The following is a 24,515-nucleotide window of genomic DNA, read 5'->3' on the forward strand; positions in this document are numbered from 1 at the left end:
GTCCGTACTTTTTCATATCCTCAGGGCTCCGTTGGCACGTTTCCATCTCGACCCTCTGAAGTATACACCCCAGTTCATGGTATGTATAGGACGTTCGGAACTCACCTACAGGTAGTGTAACAAACCGGTGTGCGCACTCCTTGTACGTTCTTGTCGTTGGAGCTGGTGTACACAATTTTTGGGTCTTCCATCGCCCCGCCCCATACGCTGCTACGAGCCTCTGACTTTCATCCTCCTTCAGGGCGCTCAACTGATTGAAAAAGTTGGCAAACGCCCGCTGCTTCCCACAATACAAATTCATTCGGAAACGAGCCCACCGGGGCTTGGTATACTCCTCCCACGGCGCATCCCAATGGGCAACATGAACTTTCATGAATTTCCGAAAAGCTTCAAAGTCCGCTCCTCGGCTCGCCACCTCGCTCAAAGCTTCTAGGTCATCCTTCATTCCTGAATTCCGGCTCTCGATTTTCTCCCTCGCATTCATTATACCCGATTCTCGATTGTATCTCGCTATCGAGAACCTCAATAGACGCATGTCTTTCCGACGTAAACTACCGTCAGTACCATCTTCCGCACACTTCGGTGCTGCGATGGTGATGATATTTGTGTTTCCGGGGTCCGCGCCAACGACAAAGTCGTTATCGTGCACTTTCTACGTCACAGGGCCCGCCTCCTTCTTTTCTTCATGCATCACCGCGTCAACGACAAGCACGTTATCCTCCACCTCCTGCGTCTCAGGACCCGCCTGCTTCTTTTCTTCATGCATCGCCGCGTTAACGACAAGGTCGTTATGTTGCACTTTCTGTGTGGCAGGATCCGCCTCCTCCTTTTCTTTATCCATTGTCACGGGCACACCCGAGGGCGGGACTAAACGATCTGCCTTCAAACGCCGATTGTGTACTCACGTGGCTACTCCATCAGTTTCGATCAACCCAGTAAATACCGTTTGCTTGCTCACTCTCAGACGTTTGAAATCGAAGATATTCTTCCAGTACGTCTCCCGGTTTTCGCCGGAGAGTTCCTCACTGTTGAAATTAAACTCGGGACTGATCTCCTTCATGATGCCGTAAAGGACGCCTGAATCGATACTCACCAAATGTGACTTGAGGTTGCACATTGGAACACCGTTGAAGCGCTTCCCCATTAGGAAAGCCTTCCGTCTCCCCCACTCTTCAGTGTTTTCCTCACTCAGCTTTATCTCCGCCTTGCGTCCAAGTTCTAGATCCAGAAACAAGAAATAGCGAAGAATGAGGCGATAGTGTCTTTCCTTATCTTTTTTCAACTCTGATATCTTTTCTGCTGGACTCGGCAGCCCCAGTACCCCACGGCGCTCTTGAATAGCCGCACGGATGACAGAAGTTTTACACCTTCTCCTGCGTGACGCCTTCTCTCCGACGAATTCGATCTCATCTTCATGCTTGTGATCGTTCGTGATGCCATTGATAATCGACCATACTCCTTTGCGAGACAGGCCCGGGTACAGCGCAAACACGGCGCGTATCATGAAACGTTCGAGGTTCATCGTCAAATGGTTCCTCAGGTTCGTGAGGTAATTCATTGCCCCGTGTTCGTAAATATCCCGGTTACCAATGTATCGAGTGCCCTCGAAGCGGAATTCCGCGAAGTTTTCGTGGAGGGCGTGTACCCGCTCATTTTCCCTCCGCGTTTCCCTTGCGCCGAGCATCAAGTGACGAACAAAGATATTGTCGAAAAACTCGTCTGGAATCTCGACTGTTTCCATGTGCGTCACATCGCGATACATCTCCCTCGCCATACGCATCAGTCCTGAAGACGCCCTGACAATACTCTTGGAGTACGAATCGAGACGTTTTTTGATAGCGTCTCGCAACTTTTCCCTGTACGGATCCTTGATATGTTCAAGAAGACCGGCTTTCACCACCATATCGTCGTACAGTTGTCTTTCTTTCCGCCTTCGACGTAGGGCCTCTCCCCTTTGCTTCTTCTTCTCTTCCTTTTCTACTCGACTCGGCACTGTTTTTTGTTTTTTTCTAGCAGCCGGCGACCCTGGGCCTCCAGGATCGTCGACTTGCTTTTTCATAGGTTTCCTTTTTTTTTAGTTTTTTGAAAAAGAACGCTCTTTGAACCCTTATGTAATATACTGCGAACAAACACTTGACTAGACTTATTTGAGGGTGAAACACAAATGAACTCAAAAACTGTACTTTGCTACGACTTTAACGCAAATAAAACTTGTACAGTAGAGCAGTGCGCTCCTGATCAGGATCGCGTTTCCCTTCAATGGCGACATGCGCGTCGTGTCAGGTGACTGCCTGATCTCCCGGGTGCGCTCACCGAGCGCGATTTTTAGAATGGACAAAACGTTTCCTTGTGCCAGCGTTCTCCGATTGTGCGCATTTTTCTTTTCTTTCTCTCTTTTTGTGTTTTTTTCAGTGCGCGGTGAGGTATCCATCAACCCCCTACCTCCATGTTACATTACCGATACTTCATCGCGGATATTCTGGTCGTTTCATACGTCCTATGATGTGTGCCTAGTACCTGCCGTGCCGTACCCGCCTTTGGACCTTAACAGCTGGGGCAGATAGTTCATAGAGACAGAACGGCTTTTCCATACCACAGAGGGCGCCGGCTCGAGGCGTGGTTTACCCGACGTAGAATTGGGTGTCGCCGTCAGTTTGTGCTCAGACAGTCTGCGGATGCAGGTTTGTCTTCGCTGCACGAAACGCTGGAGACACTTGGCTGTTAGGATATATCGTGGGAGCCGCCTCTCTCTTTCGTGATCATGCATGGAATGCGTTGTTGTCGGTTGGCAATGTGGCTTCGTGCTTGACACCCACCCACCACTGTGGGTAGGCGCAGAAAGCACTGGGCCCGTGTGCGCATCCGATTCGCTAGACCTTCCGCCTAGAAGGTAGCATGTGAGTTTCTTCGCCACTAATGAGCGCTGAGGCTCGGTTAGCGGACCATAAGTTGCCAGTGCTACACTCAGAGTGAGTGTCCGGTCTTCGACTATCACGATGATGCCCAGCTGCTGGTGTCCTCCAAGGAGCTCGCTGCGCTCCTGCTTCCAGCGCGGGCACTGTAAGCCTAAATATGTCAGCGTCTCGGGGATCTCGTCTCGACAGCAGGGACAGTGTGATTCCCAGTGCGATTCCAGTGTTCCTATACGGCTTAGAGACGGTGCTGGTAGCCAGAAGCCACCAACGCGGATTTTGGCGAGCCACTGGGTACCTCGAGCAAGTCCCGGGAATTCCAGCGCCTCCTACCAGTGCCTGCATGTGTATGCTAGGTTGTAGTTCCGGTATAGAGTCAAGCCGGCGTTAAGGGCGCGACTGGTACCGTGTCTACGTTCCCATATTGTTGTTTGGACCGTTCGCTTCAGGCGGTGGGAGCCTTCTACATTTCTGGGGAACGATTCGAGCGCATTTTCGCCTAAGAGGCGCTTCAACCAAATATGCGTCCATTTCATCCTTCTTGCGACGCACCTACCGGTACCGAGTACGTCTCGAGCCTCGTACGCGCTACCGCGGCATATGCCGACCTGCCTCTCTCTCTTCAGTGCAGAGCGGAGGACTCGACGCTGGACCTCTTAACGACACCGAAAGGCGCTGCTGTTGCTTCTGGGGAAGCACCCGCGACTATCCGTCCAACGGTCCGTACCAGAGACGTTTGGCACTAGCCCCTAGCGCACTGACAGCTTCGTGCTGCTTGCCGGGTTCGTTATTCGGGCTGCCGAGCGTTTCGGGACGGTAGTCACAGCGAGCGCCTCCGCTGAGGCAGTTTCACGCTCTTGGGGAAGGGGCGCGCACTTTGCAGGTCGCCAACGTGTCCAGCGTCAAGCCCAACGACTGAACTGCCGTCGACTGAGTCGCACACGTACACATGCTCACTGGGACATCAGCGCCTTTCGCCGCTTTGGACTGAGGCTTTGGCGGCGTTTACTACCCGAGTCGGAGAAAAGTGCGGCGGGTCCGTGAATACTGGGCGGTTTATTGCAGCACTTGACCAGGGAGAAGGGTTGCAGTGAACAGCAGCACGCTACGACTACTGCGCAAAGCTGTTCGCGCGCGTCTGGTAGCGCTTCCAAGTTGTGTCGAGCGCAGCATAGGCACGAAGCAACGACCCCAAAACGGACGCCCTGAACCTGCATGGAGTCTGAAGACGAGCTTCTGCCGAGCGTCCCCGCGGTACTGGTGGACGAGTCGAGCCCCGGCGCGTTCGCGGAACTGGCGAACGAGAAGGCGCGCCTCGAGTCTCGGAGAGCGCTGCTTCAGCGAGAACTGGAACGACTACAGGCGCCTGTCCTTCAACAAAGCCCCTACTACAGAGAACGTAGAGCTTGTTGCTTGAGAATGCTGGAGATCATTGACGTGAGCATCGCACAACTGGATTCTGGGATGCACGCGCCAGCAGCGTTGAATGCTGAACTGGAGACCCTGTTTCAGAGCTTGCATATCGACTGAGCGTTGCGGGCTCGTGCCAGCACACGCCACCTACTCGATAGCGCAGTGAGATGCGCACTTTATCCGGGGTCGCAGTCCTGGAGGCGTCATGCGCGCACACACACAACCACACAACACCGGGATACTGTGTGTAGCAGCTACAACCCGTGATCAAAGTCTAGAATACCTGGCATACGGTCATGCCAGAGTATCCATGCGCTCCAAGTCGGGTTCGTATGGAGCCAGACGCGGCGTCGCTCGCCCTGCAGACAGTGAACGACCAGTATACTGGCTGGAAACGCTGCAAGTCCACGTCGACGCCGCCGGTGTTCGCCGCACTCGGCACATCGCTGCAGCACCAGAAGGGATTCGCTTTGGTGCGTCCGACGGGGATAGCGCACACGGCGCTCTGGTCTCGATCCTGTATCCCTTGGATCAAGGGCAAAAAACGCGGTATGACGTTATCGAGCAGCGCTAGGAGAGCAGCCATGGCGAGTGCGAGCCCCCAGCCGCCCGCAGCCCGTGAACCTGCCCTGTTGGATCGGGTACGCAAGCACCGCGAGGAGACGGCTTGCCGAGAGCCCCCGCTGCAACATGCTCGATGATCGCGCTACAGAGAGTGAGCACACACACCTCGTCGATGTGGATGTGCATCGAGCGACGCTCGTACTGTCGTCCGCGCTTCCACGTACATGCGGCTGCCTCGTATCCGGACGATGAACGGCGAGCGGTAGGCTTCCCGATCCCCTATCAACCTAAACTGCATCGCTTGGCATTTGTTCTAGGGCGAGTCGCGCACACTCTGGTCGACAGTGCGTGGTTACAAACTTGACGGTATCGATAGATGATCCGCAGTGCTGGTGCAGGCTTCGGAACGCCAAGCGCAGGGGATGCGTAACCTCCGGACACGGATCCAGAGGCGGAATCTGGGCACAGCGCAGCTCGGCGTGCTCAACGGAGTAATCAAGGATGAACTGTTCCTCGACATCTGCTGCGTCGTCTGGGTGAAGATTGCGCTCTGCGTGACGCGCCTGCACCCGGCTATTCGGCGGCGCTGATGCCGGTCCAAGTTGCGCCTCCACGACGAGGCAGCAGGCCAGGATGGTGTCCAGTAACTTGACCCAAAGCGCAGGGCGAGCGTCCGCCGTCATAATCATCGCGCAGCATATTGTCTTCCCCATGAGCGGATCACAGAGCACTGGGCTCCGCTCTGGGGCGGCGAGTTCCGGAACCCAGACCTGCTCGAGGAAATGTTCAAGCAGCGCTGGCTGCAGGGCATCTGCGGCGCGTAAAATCTTCGCAGCACCAAGCCGGACGATAAATCTGGCCATGAATGGGAGCAGGTGGCGCACGAACTTGGGTGTGCGAGCGTTCTGCAACCGAAGGAAGAGCACTTGCAAGATGGCACCAAGATAAGCATCGAGACGGTCACCGGAAGCACAGGCATCAACGATCGCACTCAGCAGCCGCAGACCATCATGGTCGTGAGCGCGGAAAGCAACCAGCCTTTGGAAGACGCCAAGCACGCGAGGCAGGTGCTCTGCATCGCAGAGCAGATCAGGGCTGGTGCGTAGGAAACAAACCAACAACGACACCATGCTGGGGATGTAGCTGTGTCGATCCCAGAGAGGCGGCGCCAGGAGCGGCGGCACCAATCGCTGGTAGGCGGGCGTCAGACCTTCGTCGCGCCAGAGAACCATTTGACCCAGCGTCTGGAATACGTACGGCGCTAACTCGACGATGTCCTGCTGAAGGATCCTTTCGAAGACTGGAAAGAGCAGCGATTCTATCGCCGACACGCCTGCATGACGCAGCAGCAGCACCAGAGTCTCGAAGAGGTTGTGGGCGTACAGCGCATTCGCGTAGCCCCCGAGATGCTGTTCTAGATCCATGACCAGCAACTGCGCAACTGCCGGACCCTCTTTGACGGGTACAAAAGCCGCCAGCTGAAGCAACAGTTTCATGAGGTATTCATTTTCGGGGTCCCGAACCATCTGTCGAGCAATCGCCTCGATACAGGGCTTGATCTGGCTGCTGTCCATCTTCAGCTGCTGCATTTGCGGCTCCTGATGAGCGCTGGCTAGCACTCGTTCCAGGAAACGGGCCGCATAGCTGTGCACGACCGGATCCGCGTCATCCAAGAGGCGGACGAGGTAGGGCTCCAGACCCTTCAAATCCGCAGCCGTCAGTCGCGTACGAAACATGAGCAGGAACTTCAACGCCTCTGCAGTGAGGAGCGGTGGCGAACGTTGGCGCTTCGTCTGTGATACAACCTGGGTGATCTCGGGAAGTATATGTGTCTTGGTGAAGCTTGCCACATCGATGAATTCGCTGGTGTTGACCGCACCGGATGTACGGGTGCCTGCTCGCCAGCTCAAAGCCGCTACAATCAATATGGCATTCACCTTTTGTCGCCAGTTGTGCCTGGGGTCCGATTCACATGCCTCCAGCATGCTGCGCACGTACCCCGAGAACACGTGTACGATGCGCTCCTCGAAACGCTCGAGCAGGGCCCGCAGAAGCTCACCGGCCGCCCGTCGCCGATTGGACACGTCACTTCCGTCGAGCTCTAGGCGGATAAAGTCTCGCGGCATCTCTGAGAAGAGATCGAGATCAGCCTGTCGAAGCTGCATGTTCGGTGCTACGACGCGTTCACAAACATAGTGGAGTAAACTCGTTCCACTGGCACTCTCTGAAGCCTCAATCAACGTATGCAGCAGCAGCAGATGATCCACGCCCCGCGCGATCGTTGTCAAGAACCGAATGCCCGCAATCACAACGCTGTCGTAGCGACTGCGCAAACCGCGATGAACCAGCAAGACACAGATCGTCGTGAGAAAGTTGGGCAACAAAGAGCGAAACTCTTCTTCATACTTTTCAGCATAAAGAATCAGACATTCGATGATGCGGGCCTGGAGCGTGTCCAGCGGTGCTGGCTCCGCCTCGTCGTCGCTGTCGAGGTTGTAGGCGGCACCAGCAGCGCTTGACGCTGCCGGCGCTGACAATCCTGCGGTCGTAGGTGCGTCGCTCAGTGCCTGATCGGCCTGAAGAATCCACCCGAATTCACTCATCCATTCCGCCATGTGATCTTCGAAAAATTCCGGCAAATCCTGGTAGTTCAATGAATAGAATATCTCGGTAATGTGCTGCATCGCGGAGAGCACCAGCGTCGCCGTTGCGGTCTCCAATGGATTCGAGCCGCTGCGCCAAAACATACACAAGCGCTGGAAAAGACGTAGCAGGAGCGACTGCGTTGCCTGCAGAACGAGCAGAATTTCCTGGAAAAGCGGATCGCTGCGTGTCTCGTGTCGATACCGCTCAACCAGCGCCTCCAGCGTCTCGAGTGAACCAAGCAGAAGAGCGCTATCCCAGTGTTCGAAAGGCTGTTCCACACAGCGCTCCAGGCCGCCGCTAACGAACGGCAATAGCTCTGGCCAGTTGTGCGGAAAGTCTTGCGCCGCGATGACAGCCACTGCTTCGATCAGCTGACGACGCACTGCCGCTTGACGCACTGTTGTGAGCGGCAGTATCATAGCGCGTAGCGCTGCCCGATCAGTCGGAGACTCGTCCTCCCAGCGTCTCTTCACCACATTTTTAAAGTATATCGCAGCTGCCTGGCGTACAGCCACTGCTGAGCCCGCTTGTGTCGCGGCAACTGGATCGGCCTCCGCAGAAGCGATCAGTTGCAGGAGCTGTGCCAGGAAGCCCGGTTTGCTAGACGCCGACTCTAGCACCGCCTCCGCGCCACGTCTCGTTTCCGTTACAGGAGAGAGCGTAGCAAGCACATAACTGTACAGATCATCCATGCTCACGGTGTAACGTACTCGGAACTGGCAGTCCAAAGACTTGTCGGGTCGCACACTGGCGGTACGCCGTAGACACGGCAGGCGCCGCGCGCGCAGCGCCACACGGCGGGACAGGACACACACACACACACACAGAGCGAGAGCGAGAGAAACACAGCAGTGCGGCAGTGGGTCTAGTTGACGCCTTGCCAACTTTAACCAGGAGATGCTATGCGTCACCGGGAGCAGCTGGTGTGCTCGACACTCAAACGAGCGTATGAACGAGGCAAAGGCATGTCTGGTCTGTGGATCGGAGAACTTGAGAGGTTTTGCATGGAATATGGAGAATGCCTCCGCAGACGCCGATACGCATCGCGCACTCCAGGATGCCCTGTATATTGGTCAATCCTAAATCCTAGATAGAAAATAGATAATCGTCAGGGATGAATTTATCGTTTAGATCATCGAGTGAGCGCTCTCCCACGTGCGATGGTTCGGCATATTTTAATGGGTAGGCGCATTGAGGACACGACTACTTTCGGATACACTGGCTGGAACGATCCATGGCTAACACTGGTGACGTTATCTTAACCATTGGACTCTAGCGTAACGTGAAAATGAGCTGAAACTGGTGTGTGTTTCTCAATGTATCGAGACTCGACGCGAACTAGATGCATGACTGATGCATCGACTGTAATAAAAAAGGCTTGACTGCTGGCGGCAGCAAGTGCTAACCGCTCCATGCTGAACGTCTCTGGGATCTACTCGGTTGAGTGCAGTCGTTCCGAAGAGCGCTTTCTTTGCAAAACTTGCACCTGCATATCGGTACACGCGCACCTGTGAGCAGGTTTTCTGTGCTGCAAGTATTGACGTTCGTGGTGGCGCTCGGGCCCCAGGCAGCGTTCCAAGGCAGGACAAAGCACTGACAACAGACAAGGTTGCTTGGCTGGACAGAGTATTCGGAACGCGTGTCTAAGCTATTCCTCCGCTCGAGCCGGGTCCCTGGGCTTGAGAGCGTTCGTTTCGCTTTCGTGAACGCTGCACTGCCGCCGTTGTTGGTGACTGCTCTGAACCCTGTTCCAGTGTCGTTTTGCAGCGTTAGAACAGCTGTGCGCGTTCCAAAGGTCCAGCTGACGGGGGGCTCCTCTCACAGACGACTGTGAGCAGATCAGTGCTGGTTTCAGGAAACCCAGTTGGACGCTGGGCGGTATCCTACGATGGGCGAGGAGTCTGCCGGGCGAACGCAAGCAGTCTCTCACGGTGTCTGAAGGGAGCGCTCGCGCCGCTTGCTATGCGGGACGGCGCCGGCAAGCCAGCGAAACCCTCCGAACTGGGCGGCGGTAGTCGCACTCGCTGCTGGGGATATGTGGACATCGGGCGTGAGCTATGCGGCTCAACGCCCAAGGCAGGCAGAGGGAACGCGTCGACACGCAGCGCAGTGTTTGTGATCGAAAATGCAAGGTGCACGAGGGACTAGTCTCGCGGGCCGGATTGCCACATAAACATTGAAGGAAGGTAAGCGGGATTTCGGGTGCCATTTTTTCACCGAATTTTCCGGAGAAACGGAATAGACTCTATCGCCTTTTTTTTGTGACGCTGGCGGCGAAGCATTGGACCAGACCTGCAGCGACTGCACGGCAGTCTGGTTTCCGGTCGGCCAGCAGCGCGCACCGCGTCCTCATTCAGAGCATGCGTCGGGACAGAGGCCTTCGACCAGAGAGCCGCCTGGAGCCTTGGGTGTCTATGAGCGCGTCATGCTTGCGCTGCGAAGGCTGCTTGGCACGCAACCCTGGAATCCAGTGGCCATGTACACGACGCTGCGCTCTGCAAGAGACAAGCAGCACACCTGTGATCACCGTGCAGTCGTTCTGCAGCTTGTCGCGTACGGATGCAAGTTAGTTATTATCATTTCCGATGAGGCACGGAGGTTTCAGAGGGCTTCCCGAGACCTCGCCATTCGAAGCGCTGCAGTTGATCGAGAGCGCCGAACGGACCTCGAACTGGCCGCAGGAAACGCTGCAAATCCGATTCGGGAATATCAGCTATGTACGGGTCAAGCTCTGTGCGTGTCCACTGTTTCTTGAGACCAAAGAGCATTGCGAGGCGCGTTTCTGGTTTCTGTGGCAAAGCATCGGCTTCCAAGAGCTGCACGCGCATGGATGCACTCGGGCATGATGGTAGAAGTGTTGCGGGGTCAGATAACAGCGAGCTCTGCTCTGACGAAACCAAGTGCTCAGGTGCAGGCGACGATTTGCTAGAGTTGCGGAAGCGCTCCAGCGATGGGAGCATGATTGCCACCCCATGGAGCGACTGCAGCGCATGCTCGGTGTCAAAAGATGTATCGGATGGTAGTCGTCGCTGGATCTGCTCCATGAGTTCTTTCAGATCCATTGAGGCGTTGCGTTGTCGTCGCAGCAAACATGGGACCAAGTCGCGAACGACATCCGAAATGTGCAGGTCGAGCATATCTGGTGTCTGTGGATTCGGGCGGAACCATCTGGCGATTGCAAAGGCCGCGAGATTTCCGTCAATAATGTCCATTTCGAGGAGAGCCGTCTCCAACAACGGTCTTGAAACATTCGTGACCGGCAAACGGTGCACGAGGATTGTGTCAAGAAGATGCTCTAGAAGACGCTCGCGGCCCCGGGGGTCGAGGATCCAATACTTGGACGAAACGGGATCGAAGATGATGCCTATCTCTGACATGCTGGCACGCAGTTCGCTTTCGGAGGCATGACTCAAACACAGGAGCGTTTCCCAGGAGACTCCTTCGAGATCCATTTCGTACACCGCGAAAGTCTTCATGAACTTGATTAGGGTACGAAATCGCGGTACCATGCGTTGGCATTGCAAGACGCTGTGAAGCGCAGCGCGCAGGCGCAAGCAACGCGACTGCTTGGCGCCCGACGCCGACTCGCAAGGCTCAAAGACCAACAACGAGTTGGAGGTTTCTTGTCGCCAGAGCGAAAAGACCGCATTTTTGCTGCAAAGCACAGACCGGCGCTCCTCGTCGTCCACGGTGAAACCTGTGTCCGAAGATATGGTATCTGGGGCGGTTGGACCGTCACAGTTACCGCGGCCTCGGCTGGTCGCGCCCATATCGTGCCTCATCCGCTCGACCAGAAACGACACCTCGTCCGGCAGCAAACCATCGAACACGAGTCCTTCGCCCGCACTGAAAGCGCCGTGAACAAAGTTTGCGAGAGGATCTTCCGAGTTCGCTGTATCGCCGGGCGGTGTGTCGGTTTTCAGAAGCATATCGAGGCTCAGGAGCAGGTACTCATTCTCTGCCACATTGCCGTCAAGAAAAAGCGGGAGAGCGTTACAGCGCGCTTCGGGTAAACTGCCCATAGTACTCGTCTGCGCTGAAGCGACAGTGAGCTGCAGCACCGCCAGAAAGCGAGTCGCGCGCGCCAATGTAAGATAATTCGGAGCAGGCGTGAAGTGGCCCTGGTCGAGCCTGATACTCCTTCAGGTGCGTGCCTCGAAGAACGGAGTTTATATTAGAACTTGCGGATCGGTGCGAAGAGTCGGTTGCAAGAGCGTACACGACTCGAGCGCCACAAACGAGCGCGGCGCACCCGAGTGCCTGCACCTGCACTACCGCGACCCGCGCCAGCGAAGTTTTTATGCTGTAGAATTATTGAGGAGAATCGTAGAAGTAAGCGTGCCTGCACCCGTGATGTTTTTGATGCGATAGGCTCGTTGAAGAGAGTCTGAGGCGTGCAGCTGCCCTCCGCTCACAAGAATCGAGCGGTATTCCACGAGCGCCTCTGTCGATGGCGCGCGATGTTGCCGCCCATGCGGGCACATCAACGACCTCAGGCTCGATTTGGCGTGCGCGCGCGCTCGTAGCGCCAGCGGGGCGTCTATGCGCAATGCTATCGACTGAAGGAACACTTTGATGGTCTACCACTTGTACTGGAATACTTCTCCGACTCTATCTATAGATATATGCGGTGCTTGATGTTCTATGGAGTGTTGAGGGCACCATGAACGTGCCTGGATCCGGACGGAATACTATGCAATGCATATTGGGCACTGATTTTTCCAACGAGAGTTTGGAGCGTTGCAGCGCAGCGTCTGCATCAGTAAGAGTCGCTTCCCTGGCAAGCTCGCTCGACGTAAAGCCGGTGGACGATCTGGAAGCACGAGATATTGCCTGAGGTTGATCGAGGGGTTCAAGTCTCGATGCAGTATGGACGGGTATGTGTGTGTACTTGCTGCTGGCGTCACGACGCAGCGAGCCTCACGCCTTTGATTGCCGCTGCATCTCATGGTCGAGCGGCTTACCGTACGCCATCTCGTGCGTCTGTCTCTGTTTCGCTCTCTGATTCTCTACCGGATTCGGCACGCGCCCGTGCTCATGACACGTGTATGCCGTCCTGAACACATCGGCGGGCATCGTGCAGCGCGCATTTCTGTATTTACTTCTGTATTTCGGCATGCTCATTGCATGAGCAGGCGTCCAGCATTTCTGCGTTATAGCGCGCCCTGCTCCATGGGTTACCTATCAAAGAAAACTGAGCAGCTTCATCTGCTTCGCACTGAGGCCTTCGGCTCCGTCCCCGCGCTCTAGACGCACAGCGAAGGCCATGGCGCTATCTGACCTGGGAATCACGCGCACAGCGAAGCCTTTCCCCGCATCTAGCTTGAACAGTTGGAAATGCGTCGCGCTGCCCGAAAGGATACTTTTCGGCACCTGCGCTGTCGAGGTCCCGTTCAAGGACGTGGTGCGTCGACCTTTCAAGGTATTCTGCGGGCTGTAGGTGCGAGTCTCTGACCCGACGCTCAGGCCGTGTTGCGGGTTTTGTTCCGGGCTTCATTCACGCTGTCCCTCGGGGAGGGTTCAGCCATAAAAAGCGCAGAGCAATGTGGACAGCTGGCAGCCCTGCGCCCGCAACACGTACGCATTGTTGGTGAACGAGCTGCGTCACAGCGCGCGAAACTGAGAGAGTCCTCATCGAGTGCGAAGCAACGCGACGCCATTTGGCGACCTGTATCTCGCTTTACTGAATATTCTCCCTGCTAATGTGTCTTTGCAGGGAGGCGTCGAGAGTGGTTCCGGCGTCATGCGCCCGATCCGTGAGCTTTTCCTTCCTGTCCCTGCACATCCTCTTCGTCTGAGGGATCCTCCTGCTCGTGGCGGAGCGGCCTCTTCGCCTTTGCGTCCGCTCGGCTGCGCGCGCCTTGAGCGCTTTCGAGTAAGGGGGCGCATCGTACCCAACGATCAACCCAGAAGAATGCGTGATAGAGACGCAACGGAGCGCTTCGACGGAGTATGAGGTGCTGAACGAAGCCGTCTGCTTGGCGATCACTAGGTGGCTCGGCAATGAAGTCGCCTCTGGGCCTGATGGTGTCGGAATGCTCGCTTATTTGTGCTTTGGGATCCGTCGTTCGCGCCTCGTTGGGTACCCTTGTGCGGGTCCACCATCGCTCCCGAACAAGTCCCTTTGCGGCGTTATACGGAAATCGAGCACCTCATGTGAGAATCATTGGCGCCGCAGTGCGAAATCGATAAATTGTGTCGTTCAGCACGAAACAGTCTCCCATACAAGTGCATTCCCTTCTGTATCCGTCTGTGTCTCTTCGGAGCAGCTCGTACCGACGGTACGGCATCATCACAGTCGATGACTGCTTCCGTGGAATTCCGTATCGAAGAAATGGAGTGGCATAAATTGACGAGGAGACACACTGATCAACACAGGGTTTGGTACCGTCCGCATTGAGTGCGAATCGTTCATCATGCAGAATACGAGTGGGTAGCTGCATCCAGCCGCTGACCCTGGACTGGCTGACTTGTACAAATCATGTCGCCTTTGGTACACCAGCACTGACACCATAGAAACTTTACGCCAACTCTCTCCAATCGATAGGCTCCATTCTCTTTGTCTTAGGCATGCGACAACCATGGATAAAGACGAAACCTGACCTGCTGGTACAGTTGGTACAAAATTCGCTGCTCGGATTATATCGATGATGCGCTGTGTGCCGAGGACAAGGTGCGCGGACATTACCGGCTGCCGCTGTGGTCACTGCAAGCACCCGCTCATAGCTATGCACCCGCTCGAGTCAAGCATGTGTGGTTCACGCGTCATCGCTTAGGAACGAATATTTCATCGTCGCTGCATTATATCGCAGGAGATCGATATCACGATGCAACTGACCGTATAGATCGTAGACGAATTGACTCCAGGATATATTCTTTACTGAATAGTTCAAGGAGGATTGCGTCCCTTTTTCAGATCAGTCATGCCATAGGACGCAGATGATTGAGGAACACTGTAAGGAACCAGTATATGCGATCTGCGTCAAAAACCGATATTTTTAAAGACTGCTTGCCGTTTATGCTAGAAAACTTCCGATTGATCAAACTACGGAAAGCAAAACTGACGATCAGAGCCATCCCGGGCGTCACTGTTTCTCAACAGATCAATTGTATGGTCCTGGAAACAGTAGGATAGTCTCAAGAGTCATAATTCACGCACGGCCATCTTCCATGGAGATCGCAATGTCGACGTTCCTCGAACGTCGCGATCTTCATCAAGCAGAGTGACGTCAGTCTGTTTTTCAGTTGATGCGACATCCTCCGGACGAAAAGGTTGGAGTATACATGAGTATTCGTGGAGCTGGGAACCCGTTGTATGTACGATCGAACTCGAAGAGAACGAGGACGTCATCCATTCTTGCTGCAATCGATCCATTTGGCTGTCTCAGATTCGCTTGTGGAGAAGGCTGAAAGAAAAGCACCTGCTTCGTCTACTACTTGGAAACTTTTCTCCTGACATCTGGTGACGCCATCCTATTGGACAGTGTCGAATTTCGCCATCCGCTTTCCGTTCGAGCATTTGCCGATTCTATCGGGGAACGAGCTGTCTTTCATTCCTCAGTGTGCTGCGTGGTTCATCCCCATCAGAGGAATGTTTTTGATCATGAAACGCAGTGATCGCTCCACTGGGTGAATCGCTGAAGCGTTCAGCACACGCTGGCACAACGGAGCACATAAAATCTTCCTTCTGCATGTGCGTCTGTCTCTGGGAAGGTCAGCACCTAAGGGCATAAACAAGGGCGTTCGTTTGAATACATTAAAAAATCCAGGGAAAGTTATGGACTCGGAAGTCCGAGATGTTTGAGGCCCGGTGTTGCCAGCTGCCGGATAAAAAACGGAAAGAATCCTTTTCTCGACAAACATCAAGCGAACAAGAGTATGTGACGAAGAAGAAAAAGAAAAGAGGGGACACAGCACAGCAAAGATGTTTGGCCGACGGGATAGTGACGATCCTGTTATGTCACAGAGGACACGAGTTCGAGGAATCCTTGCTTTGGTGAGTTCCACCAGCGGCAATAAACGCATGAAGTTCGTGAACCGAGAATTCAACGTCACCATCAGGATCAGACGATCTGCGGTGCTAAACACGGGGACCGAGGACCCCGGGCGATTTAACTTCATGGGGCAGCCTCTCAGACTCGACTTGTACCCAGATAATTCGAAATCGATAGCAGACGGCCGGTCCAGGAAAAGCTGGGAGACGTCGGTGTAAGTTTCTCCTTGATTCATTGAGAGGAACAGAAACTAACCATTCACTATCAACTCGATAACAATTTCTTCCCTGCTCTACCGTACACGTTTACAAGGGGAAAAGATTTCCGTATTTTCGAAAGCTTTCCTTCTAAGCGGAAGGTCCCGCGAGCCGGACGAGTCTGATGGGCTCGTGCTCCGTGCACCTCTGAAGTGCCCGGTGCTATAGTGAGGCCTGAACAGCTCCTCCGCAACGCACTATATTCTGGGACCAGGAGCAGGTAGGATGCATCCAGGTGTCGCCATAATCACAGAGGTCTCCGGGAATATCGCTTCGCGCTGTCGCAGGAAGTAGGCCTGTCTGCGCAGTTTGCAGACCCCCAGAATGCTGACAAGTCTGAATTCCGTATCGGATGAACCAAGCATCAAACCGACGCCCTGAGTGGTATGGCAAAGCCGTTCTGTCTCCGTGCAGCATCTGCTTCAACGGCATACGCGCGATTGCGGATGCAGCAAGACAGGTACCCGGCGCACGATCGAGCGTACATAACGACCGGTACATCCGAGAGGAACTATGGATCAGGGAACTTGCAAGTAGGTTGCAGCATGAAGGATGCTTTCTCGGTAACCAATATCCATCCCACAATCTGCGATCCATGGTCCAAGGGATCATTCTACCGAATAACAACAAAATCGTGCGCAGGTCGCCGACGGCGCCCGCGCCTCTACCAGCCACAGACGTATGCGCTTTGCGTAGGCTCTTTGCTGGAGGCCTGTCGCTCAACACTGCACGTGCTGCTTTTCCCTCTGTGTGTGATGCGGAAACGACGCAGCAGTTTAGGTTTCGTTGAGAATGTCTGCCTTGTGTCGGGCGTCGGGAGCGTCACGCGCTGGAGCGCTCGCGCTTCATCCCAGCGTGCCACCTCGGAAGCGCTGGTGTTTCGTCAGCCACGTGTTAGGGTTACTCGGCAACCGTCGAGGCGCTTGCGGCACCCTTTGGATGGCACTGGTGCGGGACTGCGGGGCGCACAGCACATGCACTGTGTTTCAAGGCTCACGGAGCGGTCCCTGGCTGTGATTCATCCAGGGAGCGCTCTGCAGACAGTGCGCCAAGTGCTCACGACGCTCCTGGTCGCGTGCAGCTCGGACGCTGCTGTTGTCACCGCTGCAATAGTTTGTCTCTCCGTGTACTTGTCGTTGCACGTTAACCAAGCACGCCGGGCCGAAATCGCGCAGAACAGGCCAACCGACGGCCACGCTCAACGGCATGCACCTGGACTCTCAGATAAAGCGACCGCTAGACTAGTAGCAATAGAGATAGGACGTTCGAGCCGAACACTCTATGTTGACAAGGGCCCGCTGGATACAACAGCCTCAGAGCGATTGCTGCTGGCTATATCGGACGCAAGCTCCTTTCGCGCACGCGGAAGAAATGTATGGCGCGCTCTCGTGGGGTCGCTCTTGCCGGAGGGATTCGGCGACAAGACACGCTTCCCGCCCGTTGTTTCAGATGACTACCTGCCGTATACCGTCCTTCACTTTATGCAGAACCTCGTCCACGCTGCAGCGTCAGTCATTGCGACGCAGTCGATGCTGATTGCCATCGGCGTCGCCAAGCAGGCCACCATCGGCGTCTCCGCTGCAGTGCAGTGGGTTCTCAAGGACGGGCTTGGGCGCATCGCTGCGATCATCTTCGGTTCGCTTCTGGGGAACCGCTACGACGCCGATCCGAAGCGTTGGCGAATGCGCGGCGATATGTTGTACACGCTGGGTGTGGGCACGGAGATCGCCACGCGCCTGGTACCGCAGTACTTTCTGCTGGTAGGCACCATGGCAAATGCCATCAAGTCCGTATCCTATATGATGCGATTGCCAACAGCTGCCGCCATTCGGAGGCATTTCTCCTTACGGGAAAACTTTGGTGATCTATCTGCAAAGGCGAATTCGCAGGAGGTTCTCAGCATGTTGCTGGGTACTTTTGTAGGCATCGGCCTATCCTACATGATCGACAATAGTCTGAAGGCTCTCTTTGCATTCTACATCATTTATGTACAGATGTTCATTCTTTTTAACTACTGGTCACTTCGCGTTTTGCGGATGCGGACGCTGAACTTGCAGCGAACGCTCATTGTCATGAGGCGCTACTGGAACTCGGGTGGCGTTGAAACCTGCTCAGTGGCGATGGCGAACCAGGCGGAGAACTTTCTACTGCCATCGCGTTTGGGGCCCGCCCGCAGAGTGCGTTTCGGGTGTCGGCTGGGGGAAGCATTTCGAACGGTAGGCGAATTCGAAGAAGCGATTGCCAGGCAGCGATTATGGCGAGGACAGTACCTCCAACAAACAGATGTCAGCAAGCGAAACGGCAATGCAGATGCTGACTTCACCAGTGTACCGGATGATGTACTCGATGAGCGCTATTTGCTCGGCGTAGATGCAAAGCGTGGCCGAGTCTTCGTTGTCCTGCACCGGGACGCCAAAGTTGCAGATGAGCTGCAAGCGCTCATGCATGCGACCTACTTGGTGCGTGCTGACTGGGGCCCGCCTCCCGACATGTCCATAGACAGGGTACGTGACGGCTACTTGCTGGCATGTGCAGAGACACCAGTCCTGGTTCAGCGCATGCGAGCAGTCGGTTGGAATGTGGACGAATTTGTGCACGCAGGCGGAGAGCGGGCAAGAGCCATCTGGGGAACGGAAATCGAACAGCTCGGCACAGCCGCTGCCGACGTCGAGCACCCGACGTCTGCGCTGACGCGCCTGCTTCATCCGGCAGTCACGAAGCAACCCTCATCGGTAGGTTCGTACGAGCTTCTCACGACCGTTCAGGAATCAGCAGAGGCGACGGCAGCGGAGGAGTCGCTTGCCATGTCGCCATGGGGCCCTACGTTCCCCGAAGTGTCCTTCGGGTCCGAACTGGATATCGTATCTTGAGGTCCGCTGAATAAAAGCCAGGATCTTGACGAGCGTGGCCGCAGGAACGCTTGGTGGTACGTTACGGCATCAGTCACGAATGCGGTTCACGAGGGCCGCGAAGAGCCTCCGCGGCAACCGAAAGACGCACGTGCTTTCGCAGCGGTTTACGGATACGAGCGCGTCGTACCAAGTGCACCTTTGCGGGGGATTTTGTGGGTAAGCACCGCTACCACCACCACCCCCACGATTTCCGTTGCGCAGCGAAACGAGGAGCAGTCCCTCCAGAAGCCGCGATCATTTGCAAGGCCAGAGGCTTTACGACACAGTAGAGCGGAATCATCGCAGATCCAAGGGAGAGTTGCACAATCGCAGGTAAGAGTTGGACCCAGTACGTCCAGAATCGACCAAGCACCAACGCCTCTGCAGTGGCGGTGCGGTCCGTCGAGACGTTCCCGAGACAGCGTGCCCGTGCCAACCCAGCGAGGCGCCCTTTCTAGTTGTGATATGTGTGACCGGCGATTCTCGAGGCGTCTAGGATGCACTGATCAACGAACGGTTTTCGATCGAAGCGATACGACTCCAGCGTAAACTGGCTCGCGCTCACGTGCAACGGAATGGTAGGCATGAAGGTCGTTTCCCATCCCGCGCGCTTGCGTCCGTCACGTAGGGAAATAGCGCACCATCTGGAGACCTTTCCGCTCCAGACCGAGTTTCGCATAAAAGGCCTCGTTTTCTTCGACGCAGTCCAGGGTAACCTTGTAGCACTTGAACTGGTCCCGCGCTCGTGCACACAGCTCTCGAACGAGGCGTGAGCCCAGGTTCCGCCGTCGATGCGCTGCGTCAACCACAACGTCCTCAATGTGACCGGCTTGCCCGCAGCTTCGCGTGAATTTGTACTCGATAAGCAGCGTTGCTGTCGCTGTTACGCGCTTTGTGGCGCTTTCGACGGCCACCAGCGTCACGTACGTGCCCGGCAGCTGCTGGCGAAGGCGGTAGCGTTCGCGCCAAAAGGACAACGGCAGCGTACCCGTCTGTGTAAGCTGGGCAAGCAACTCTGGAAACCCGTGCTCAAGATCTGTTTCGCATAGTTCACGTACTTCGTATGAAGCAGTCTCGTCCATGCGCTGCTTCAACGTAGTGCGCTCGAGCAAGGTACGCAGCGCATGCCGCTTGGCATGCCGCAGCGCCAGCACCAACTGCAGTCGAGTGCGAGCGCATCCGCCTTGCAAGCGTAACGTCCTTAGGTCCGACTGTCCGCTCAGCGACTCGAGTGCTGCTATGCTGGTGCGCTTTATGGATTGTACGCTTGTCATTGAGTACACTGAGCTGGGCTAATGGCATCCGAGCAGCCTGCGGGCGTCGAAGACCCCGCGCAAGCGCACGACGCGGCAACCTTCAACCAGTCGGAGGAGCGACCAGTCAGCGCCCTAGCTTCGCAGCAGCGCTTACCATGGCAGCTACGCTGGCAACGAACCTTCAACGCACTGGGCGGCGTCGTGTCCAGGGCTCACGGCGGTATTACCGAGCAGTTTCGGGCTCTCTTTGCGCGCCGGATGGCCGCTGCCACTCCAGTGCTGCTATTTCTGGGTGACTCGCTGACACGTCGCGGCCTCGATATCAACGAATACGCTGGATACACCTCCGTTGGCTGGGGTCTGCGACTCGTTCACGCATACAACGGTGCGGCGGACTGCATCTTTCGTGGTCTGTCGGGTTATAACACGCGGTGGGCGCTGCCAGTGGTCCGGCATCACCTGTCGGATGTGGCACAGGAGCGTCTGCTGCTCGTTGGGATCTGGTTTGGAGCGAATGATGCCGCAGCACCCGGTACTGCACAGTGCATTCCACTGGATGAATACGCAAGCAATCTTTACGAGATGCTTCGGCTCATACTGGAGCGCTCGCACGACGCATCCCTGACCCTGACCAGCGAGAGGCATCCGCGGCGGCAGCAGCACGGTCGAACGCCACCGTCGCTCGCAGCGGCACCGGCACCTGATGCATCGGAGGCGAATGAGATAGAGTCTGTTCGATACCCTCGTGTTCTGCTGATGACGCCACCGTGGGTAGACGAGGAAGCTCGGCGGCGCCATATCCAAAGCAGTCTCGCAGCGGAGCGCGCTGCGCCCGACGCCCACCAGCCATCGGACTCAGGTCAACGAACTGAGTCTGATCGTATGTGTGCACGAACTAGACAGTACGCGGCTGCTTGTCGCCGTGTTGCTGCGCAGATTCGACCCCGAGATCGAGTCTTGCTCCTAGATCTCTTTACGCAAATCGAGCAGCTGCCTCCAGCGGAACGTTCCGGCCTCTTCATCGATGGACTTCACCTGAGTGATCGAGGTCAGCGCTTCGTTTACGATGCCATTTTGGAGCTCATCGCCCGCGAGGCACCGGAGCTGTCACCGTCGAGCCTGGGTCAGTTTGCGATCCCGTGGTGCGATATAAATCCAGTTCGCCCACAGGAGCAACTGGCTGTGTATGACCAGCAGCGATGGTGGTAGCGCTACCCTGCATGAGTGCCGCTGACGGGCTCCGAGCCCGAACGGAAGCCGAGGAAGGTGCACGCGCATCTACACTGCCGATTGATGCATGGTAGGACAAGAAGCACGCTGTTCTCAGTATGAATAGGAAACGAGTCTCGAATGTGGATACGTGCGACAAATAGGAAGCAGGCGCACCTGACAAAGCATTTGAAGTATCCGGGGTAAATCCAGACACCAAAATTTGACGCAGCATCCGAAGGTTTCATTCTGAGCGCGCACTACGGCGATGTGGTAGCACGCTGTGCCGTCTGCGTGCAGTGTACCGCACATCGTTCCCGTTGATATAGTCGATGACGCCTTTTCTTGGTCTCAGACTGGTGTCGAATGTATCCAGGAGACTGCGTGAGCGACGCTTGAGCGCACGTACGCGCACATGTATCCATGCATACATACGTCTAGGCACTGGCCAGTGATTACGACGCCTTGCGCAGTATGTCAGTTGCCGCGAGACCGGTGAGCGGGCGTTCACCAGCGAGCCATACCCGTGCACTCATGAACGTTTCGTGGCCAGGTGCGGCTCGCGCTGCCGTGTCCACCCTTGTGGCTCCAGCTGTTCCACAGACGGGGAGCTTTCTGCGTTCGCGCGCTTCGGTATACGTGGTCGACACGCGCTCCCTCGTGAGTGGCAACTGCGGTCCACTTGGGCGATGCAGCGCCCTGGACCTGGCATTCTTACGGTCTCGGGAGCTTCATAGCATGAGTCGACGTTCGCAGCAGCCATCAAAGCATATGGAATGCTGCATGAATGACGTACGAGCGAATCCCGCCATGCATTGAAGCTGCGGGGCTGACGTTTTGCATCCTACACCTCCGAGGCCGCCAGCATACGTCCACGGTCCGCGCTAGAGTCGGAACGGCGCCATCGCGAGACCCTTTCCGCGCAACGCCTGTCGATAGACGACTTCGAAGAGGTCCACCAGCTGCTGCACGCTCGGCACCGGACGGGTCAGACGCGCCGTGTCTCCAGTACCACAGTCCACCTTGATGAGGCGCTTTCGATAATAGAACTGGAGCGACAGGGGTCGCCACGCCTCAACGCCGAAGCGCCGCGCAGCCTGCGGAACCTGCCGCAAGTCCACACCGTACACCACTGCGAACCTCCGCACGCGCGCTGCTGATCTTGCGAGGATTTCGTCCATGAAGACACAATCTACAGCTGCTGGATCGCTACTAAAGCGCAGGGCAACCAGACGCTCGGTTTCCTCAGCCAGTGCTTGTTGAATCGCCGCCATGGAGCCCAGTACCGGCACCAACGGTGCACTGTCCATACCATCGGAGGTGTATGCAACCCCAACAAACAGCTATCGTTCACTGCAAGTCCATCGGCTGACGTTTGGCGTCACACGAGCGCTCGAGTCTGACGCTCGTGATACCACACGCGCATACGCAAGTCCGCACGCCCAGCCTTTCCTCTTCAATGGACAGCGTCCGCACAGGCGCACGTTTTCTGCCGCCTGCGCTGGCGCAGTTGCGCGCACGCAATCTGAAACGGTATGCACCTCTCCATTTACGCACCATCATGAATCTATAGTACTATGAATATACATAAATATATCATTAGGTATCTATATGCCACCACAGCAGCACGTTCGGATTTTTTCGCTGACAAAACGTTTACTTCGGCCAGCGTTCTCCGATTAAGCGCATTTGTTTCTTACTTTTTTTGTGGTTTTTTTCAGTGGGCGGTAAGGTGTCCATCAAACCCCCGACCTCCAAGTTACATTGCCGATACCTCTTCTCGGATATTCCGGTCGTTTCATACGTCCCATCGGGTGTGCCTAGTGCCTGCCGTTCCGTATCCGCCTTTGGACCTTAAATGCTAGAGCAGATAGTTCATAGAGCTAGAACAGCTTTTCTATACCCGAGAGGACGTCGGCTCGAGGCGTGCTTCACCCAACGTAGAATCGGGTCTCGTCGTCAGTTTGTGCTCGGACAGTCTGCGGATGCAGGCTTGCCTTCGCTGCACGACACGCTGGAGAAACTTGGCTGTTAGGATGAATGCTGGGAGCCGCCTCTCTCCTTCGTGATCATGCATGGAATGCGTTGTTGTCGGTTGGCAATGCGGGTTTGTGCTTGACACCCACCACAGTGGGTAGGCGCAGAAAGCGCACTGGCCCCGTATGCGTATCCGATTCGCTGGACCTTGCGCCCAGAAGGTACCCTTGATGCCGATGCGCGTCGCGCACATTAGCATAAGCGCATAACCTGGACAATCCGACACCATCCACCATGCAAGCTGCGGAAGGCAGTTTGGTGGCGCCATTCGTGCCAGAGGCGCTGCTGCGCTTTCGGTTGCGCGCGCTGGCCATCGAGGTAGCGCGAATGCTCGCCAAAGTGCGCGCACAGCTCGCGCAACGGAATCCTGTGTGGGGTGTAGCGAATTCTCCCCCCCAGGTACCGCTACGCTGCTGCACTGAGGTCGACTCCAAAAGGGTGCCTGTTGGAGGCGTGAACCGCCATCAATGCTGGTATCACTTGCTTCTAGTCCTTCTTTGGGTCTGAATTATTTGCGTTACCCAGCCAAAGCAGTGCGGGTAACGCGCTGTGAACGGCTTCGCCTCGCAAACGCGCGCCGGGGTGCAGGTCCCGCCAAGCTTGACGCGTGTGCACCTCGACCGGCCGGGGGCGACACGCTTCGCTGGCGTGATACTGTTGCGCTTTATGCACAGCTTTCCGCTGAACAAACTGTGGAGCACTTGCTCGAAGGTCTCTCGCGTCGACAGGCACTCACCACCGCGCAGGAGTGTGATGAGGGTATTGAAGCGTTGTATGCCTTTGCGAACTTTGACGTCTGGTCGATCAAGAATGAGTTCTTCGGAAAGCGAATTGATTTGGGTCAGTTTGAACGCTTTAAGCGCATCATGATGGCGAGGCCGTATTCCGCGCTGCTCCGTCACAAGTGTCGATGCGTGCTTAGCTCAATGCGAGTCACCCCATACCTCTACCACTGCCGTATCCAGGTTCTCTCGAGCGTGGACGACGTTGCCGTTTTCAGGTTTTGCCTCAGCCGCCGAGCGTTGCCAGGCGCTCCACGTGCACCACGCCGTCCGCGTTTGTACTGGATGGTTGACCAAATTCTCCATGAGCAAGTTTCATGATGTCACTTCTTTGCACAGTCACATAAAGGCCGCCAATGGTGCCCCTTCATGTTTATGATGTAGAAGGCTTGCTGTGCGCCATGCAGCGCAGGAGGCTGCTTCGTTCCGCTGCGCACTCTGGTGCGTGCTCGCTACCGAACGCTTGCATGCATCTCCATAGCGGGGCGCAGTCGCACGTCTCCACAGAGCCATTCCGGACATGATCGTCTTGAATGGTTTGTGTGTTGGAATAC

The 24,515-nt window shown here is 55.9% G+C and overlaps 7 protein-coding genes and 2 non-coding genes across 9 annotated transcripts, besides 2 other annotated features; 5 read left to right on the forward strand and 4 right to left on the reverse strand.

Annotated features, from left to right (window-relative positions):
* Positions 1-4,129: part of a sequence feature (repetitive element) that runs on past the window's edge.
* CYME_CMN026T lies at positions 3,454-5,191 on the forward strand. The gene has a single exon (XR_002461463.1). It is a non-coding gene; the product is annotated as a hypothetical transcript (transcript).
* CYME_CMN027C (probable chromosome segregation protein CSE1) lies at positions 5,177-8,227 on the reverse strand (the record flags this gene model as incomplete). The annotated part of the gene is made up of 1 exon (XM_005537148.1): positions 5,177-8,227. One exon carries the CDS (start codon positions 8,225-8,227, stop codon positions 5,177-5,179), a length of 3,051 nt encoding a protein of 1,016 aa, XP_005537205.1.
* A 701-nt stretch (positions 8,228-8,928) lies between these two features.
* CYME_CMN028T lies at positions 8,929-12,331 on the forward strand. The gene has a single exon (XR_002461464.1). It is a non-coding gene; the product is annotated as a hypothetical transcript (transcript).
* Positions 10,112-11,557, reverse strand: CYME_CMN029C (hypothetical protein; the record flags this gene model as incomplete). The annotated part of the gene is made up of 1 exon (XM_005537149.1): positions 10,112-11,557. The coding sequence occupies one exon, from the start codon at positions 11,555-11,557 to the stop codon at positions 10,112-10,114; it is 1,446 nt and encodes a 481-aa protein (XP_005537206.1).
* A 3,841-nt stretch (positions 12,332-16,172) lies between the features above and the next one.
* Positions 16,173-18,656, forward strand: CYME_CMN030C (hypothetical protein, conserved; the record flags this gene model as incomplete). The annotated part of the gene is made up of 1 exon (XM_005537150.1): positions 16,173-18,656. One exon carries the CDS (start codon positions 16,173-16,175, stop codon positions 18,654-18,656), a length of 2,484 nt encoding a protein of 827 aa, XP_005537207.1.
* Positions 18,657-19,297: 641 nt separating this feature from the next.
* On the reverse strand, positions 19,298-19,951 carry CYME_CMN031C (similar to glucosamine-phosphate N-acetyltransferase; the record flags this gene model as incomplete). Its single annotated transcript, XM_005537151.1, has 1 exon — positions 19,298-19,951. The coding sequence occupies one exon, from the start codon at positions 19,949-19,951 to the stop codon at positions 19,298-19,300; it is 654 nt and encodes a 217-aa protein (XP_005537208.1).
* A 21-nt stretch (positions 19,952-19,972) lies between these two features.
* On the forward strand, positions 19,973-21,142 carry CYME_CMN032C (similar to isoamyl acetate-hydrolyzing esterase; the record flags this gene model as incomplete). The annotated part of the gene is made up of 1 exon (XM_005537152.1): positions 19,973-21,142. The coding sequence occupies one exon, from the start codon at positions 19,973-19,975 to the stop codon at positions 21,140-21,142; it is 1,170 nt and encodes a 389-aa protein (XP_005537209.1).
* An 884-nt stretch (positions 21,143-22,026) lies between these two features.
* Positions 22,027-22,452, reverse strand: CYME_CMN033C (thioredoxin-like U5 snRNP compornent dim1; the record flags this gene model as incomplete). The annotated part of the gene is made up of 1 exon (XM_005537153.1): positions 22,027-22,452. The coding sequence occupies one exon, from the start codon at positions 22,450-22,452 to the stop codon at positions 22,027-22,029; it is 426 nt and encodes a 141-aa protein (XP_005537210.1).
* Positions 22,453-22,682: 230 nt separating this feature from the next.
* Positions 22,683-24,515: part of a sequence feature (possible transcribed region) that runs on past the window's edge.
* On the forward strand, positions 23,647-24,282 carry CYME_CMN035C (hypothetical protein; the record flags this gene model as incomplete). The annotated part of the gene is made up of 1 exon (XM_005537154.1): positions 23,647-24,282. One exon carries the CDS (start codon positions 23,647-23,649, stop codon positions 24,280-24,282), a length of 636 nt encoding a protein of 211 aa, XP_005537211.1.

The sequence above is a fragment of the Cyanidioschyzon merolae genome, chromosome 14 (genome assembly GCF_000091205.1).
Source record: "Cyanidioschyzon merolae strain 10D DNA, chromosome 14, complete genome".
In the NCBI taxonomy this organism is placed as follows: Eukaryota; Rhodophyta; class Bangiophyceae; order Cyanidiales; family Cyanidiaceae; genus Cyanidioschyzon; species Cyanidioschyzon merolae.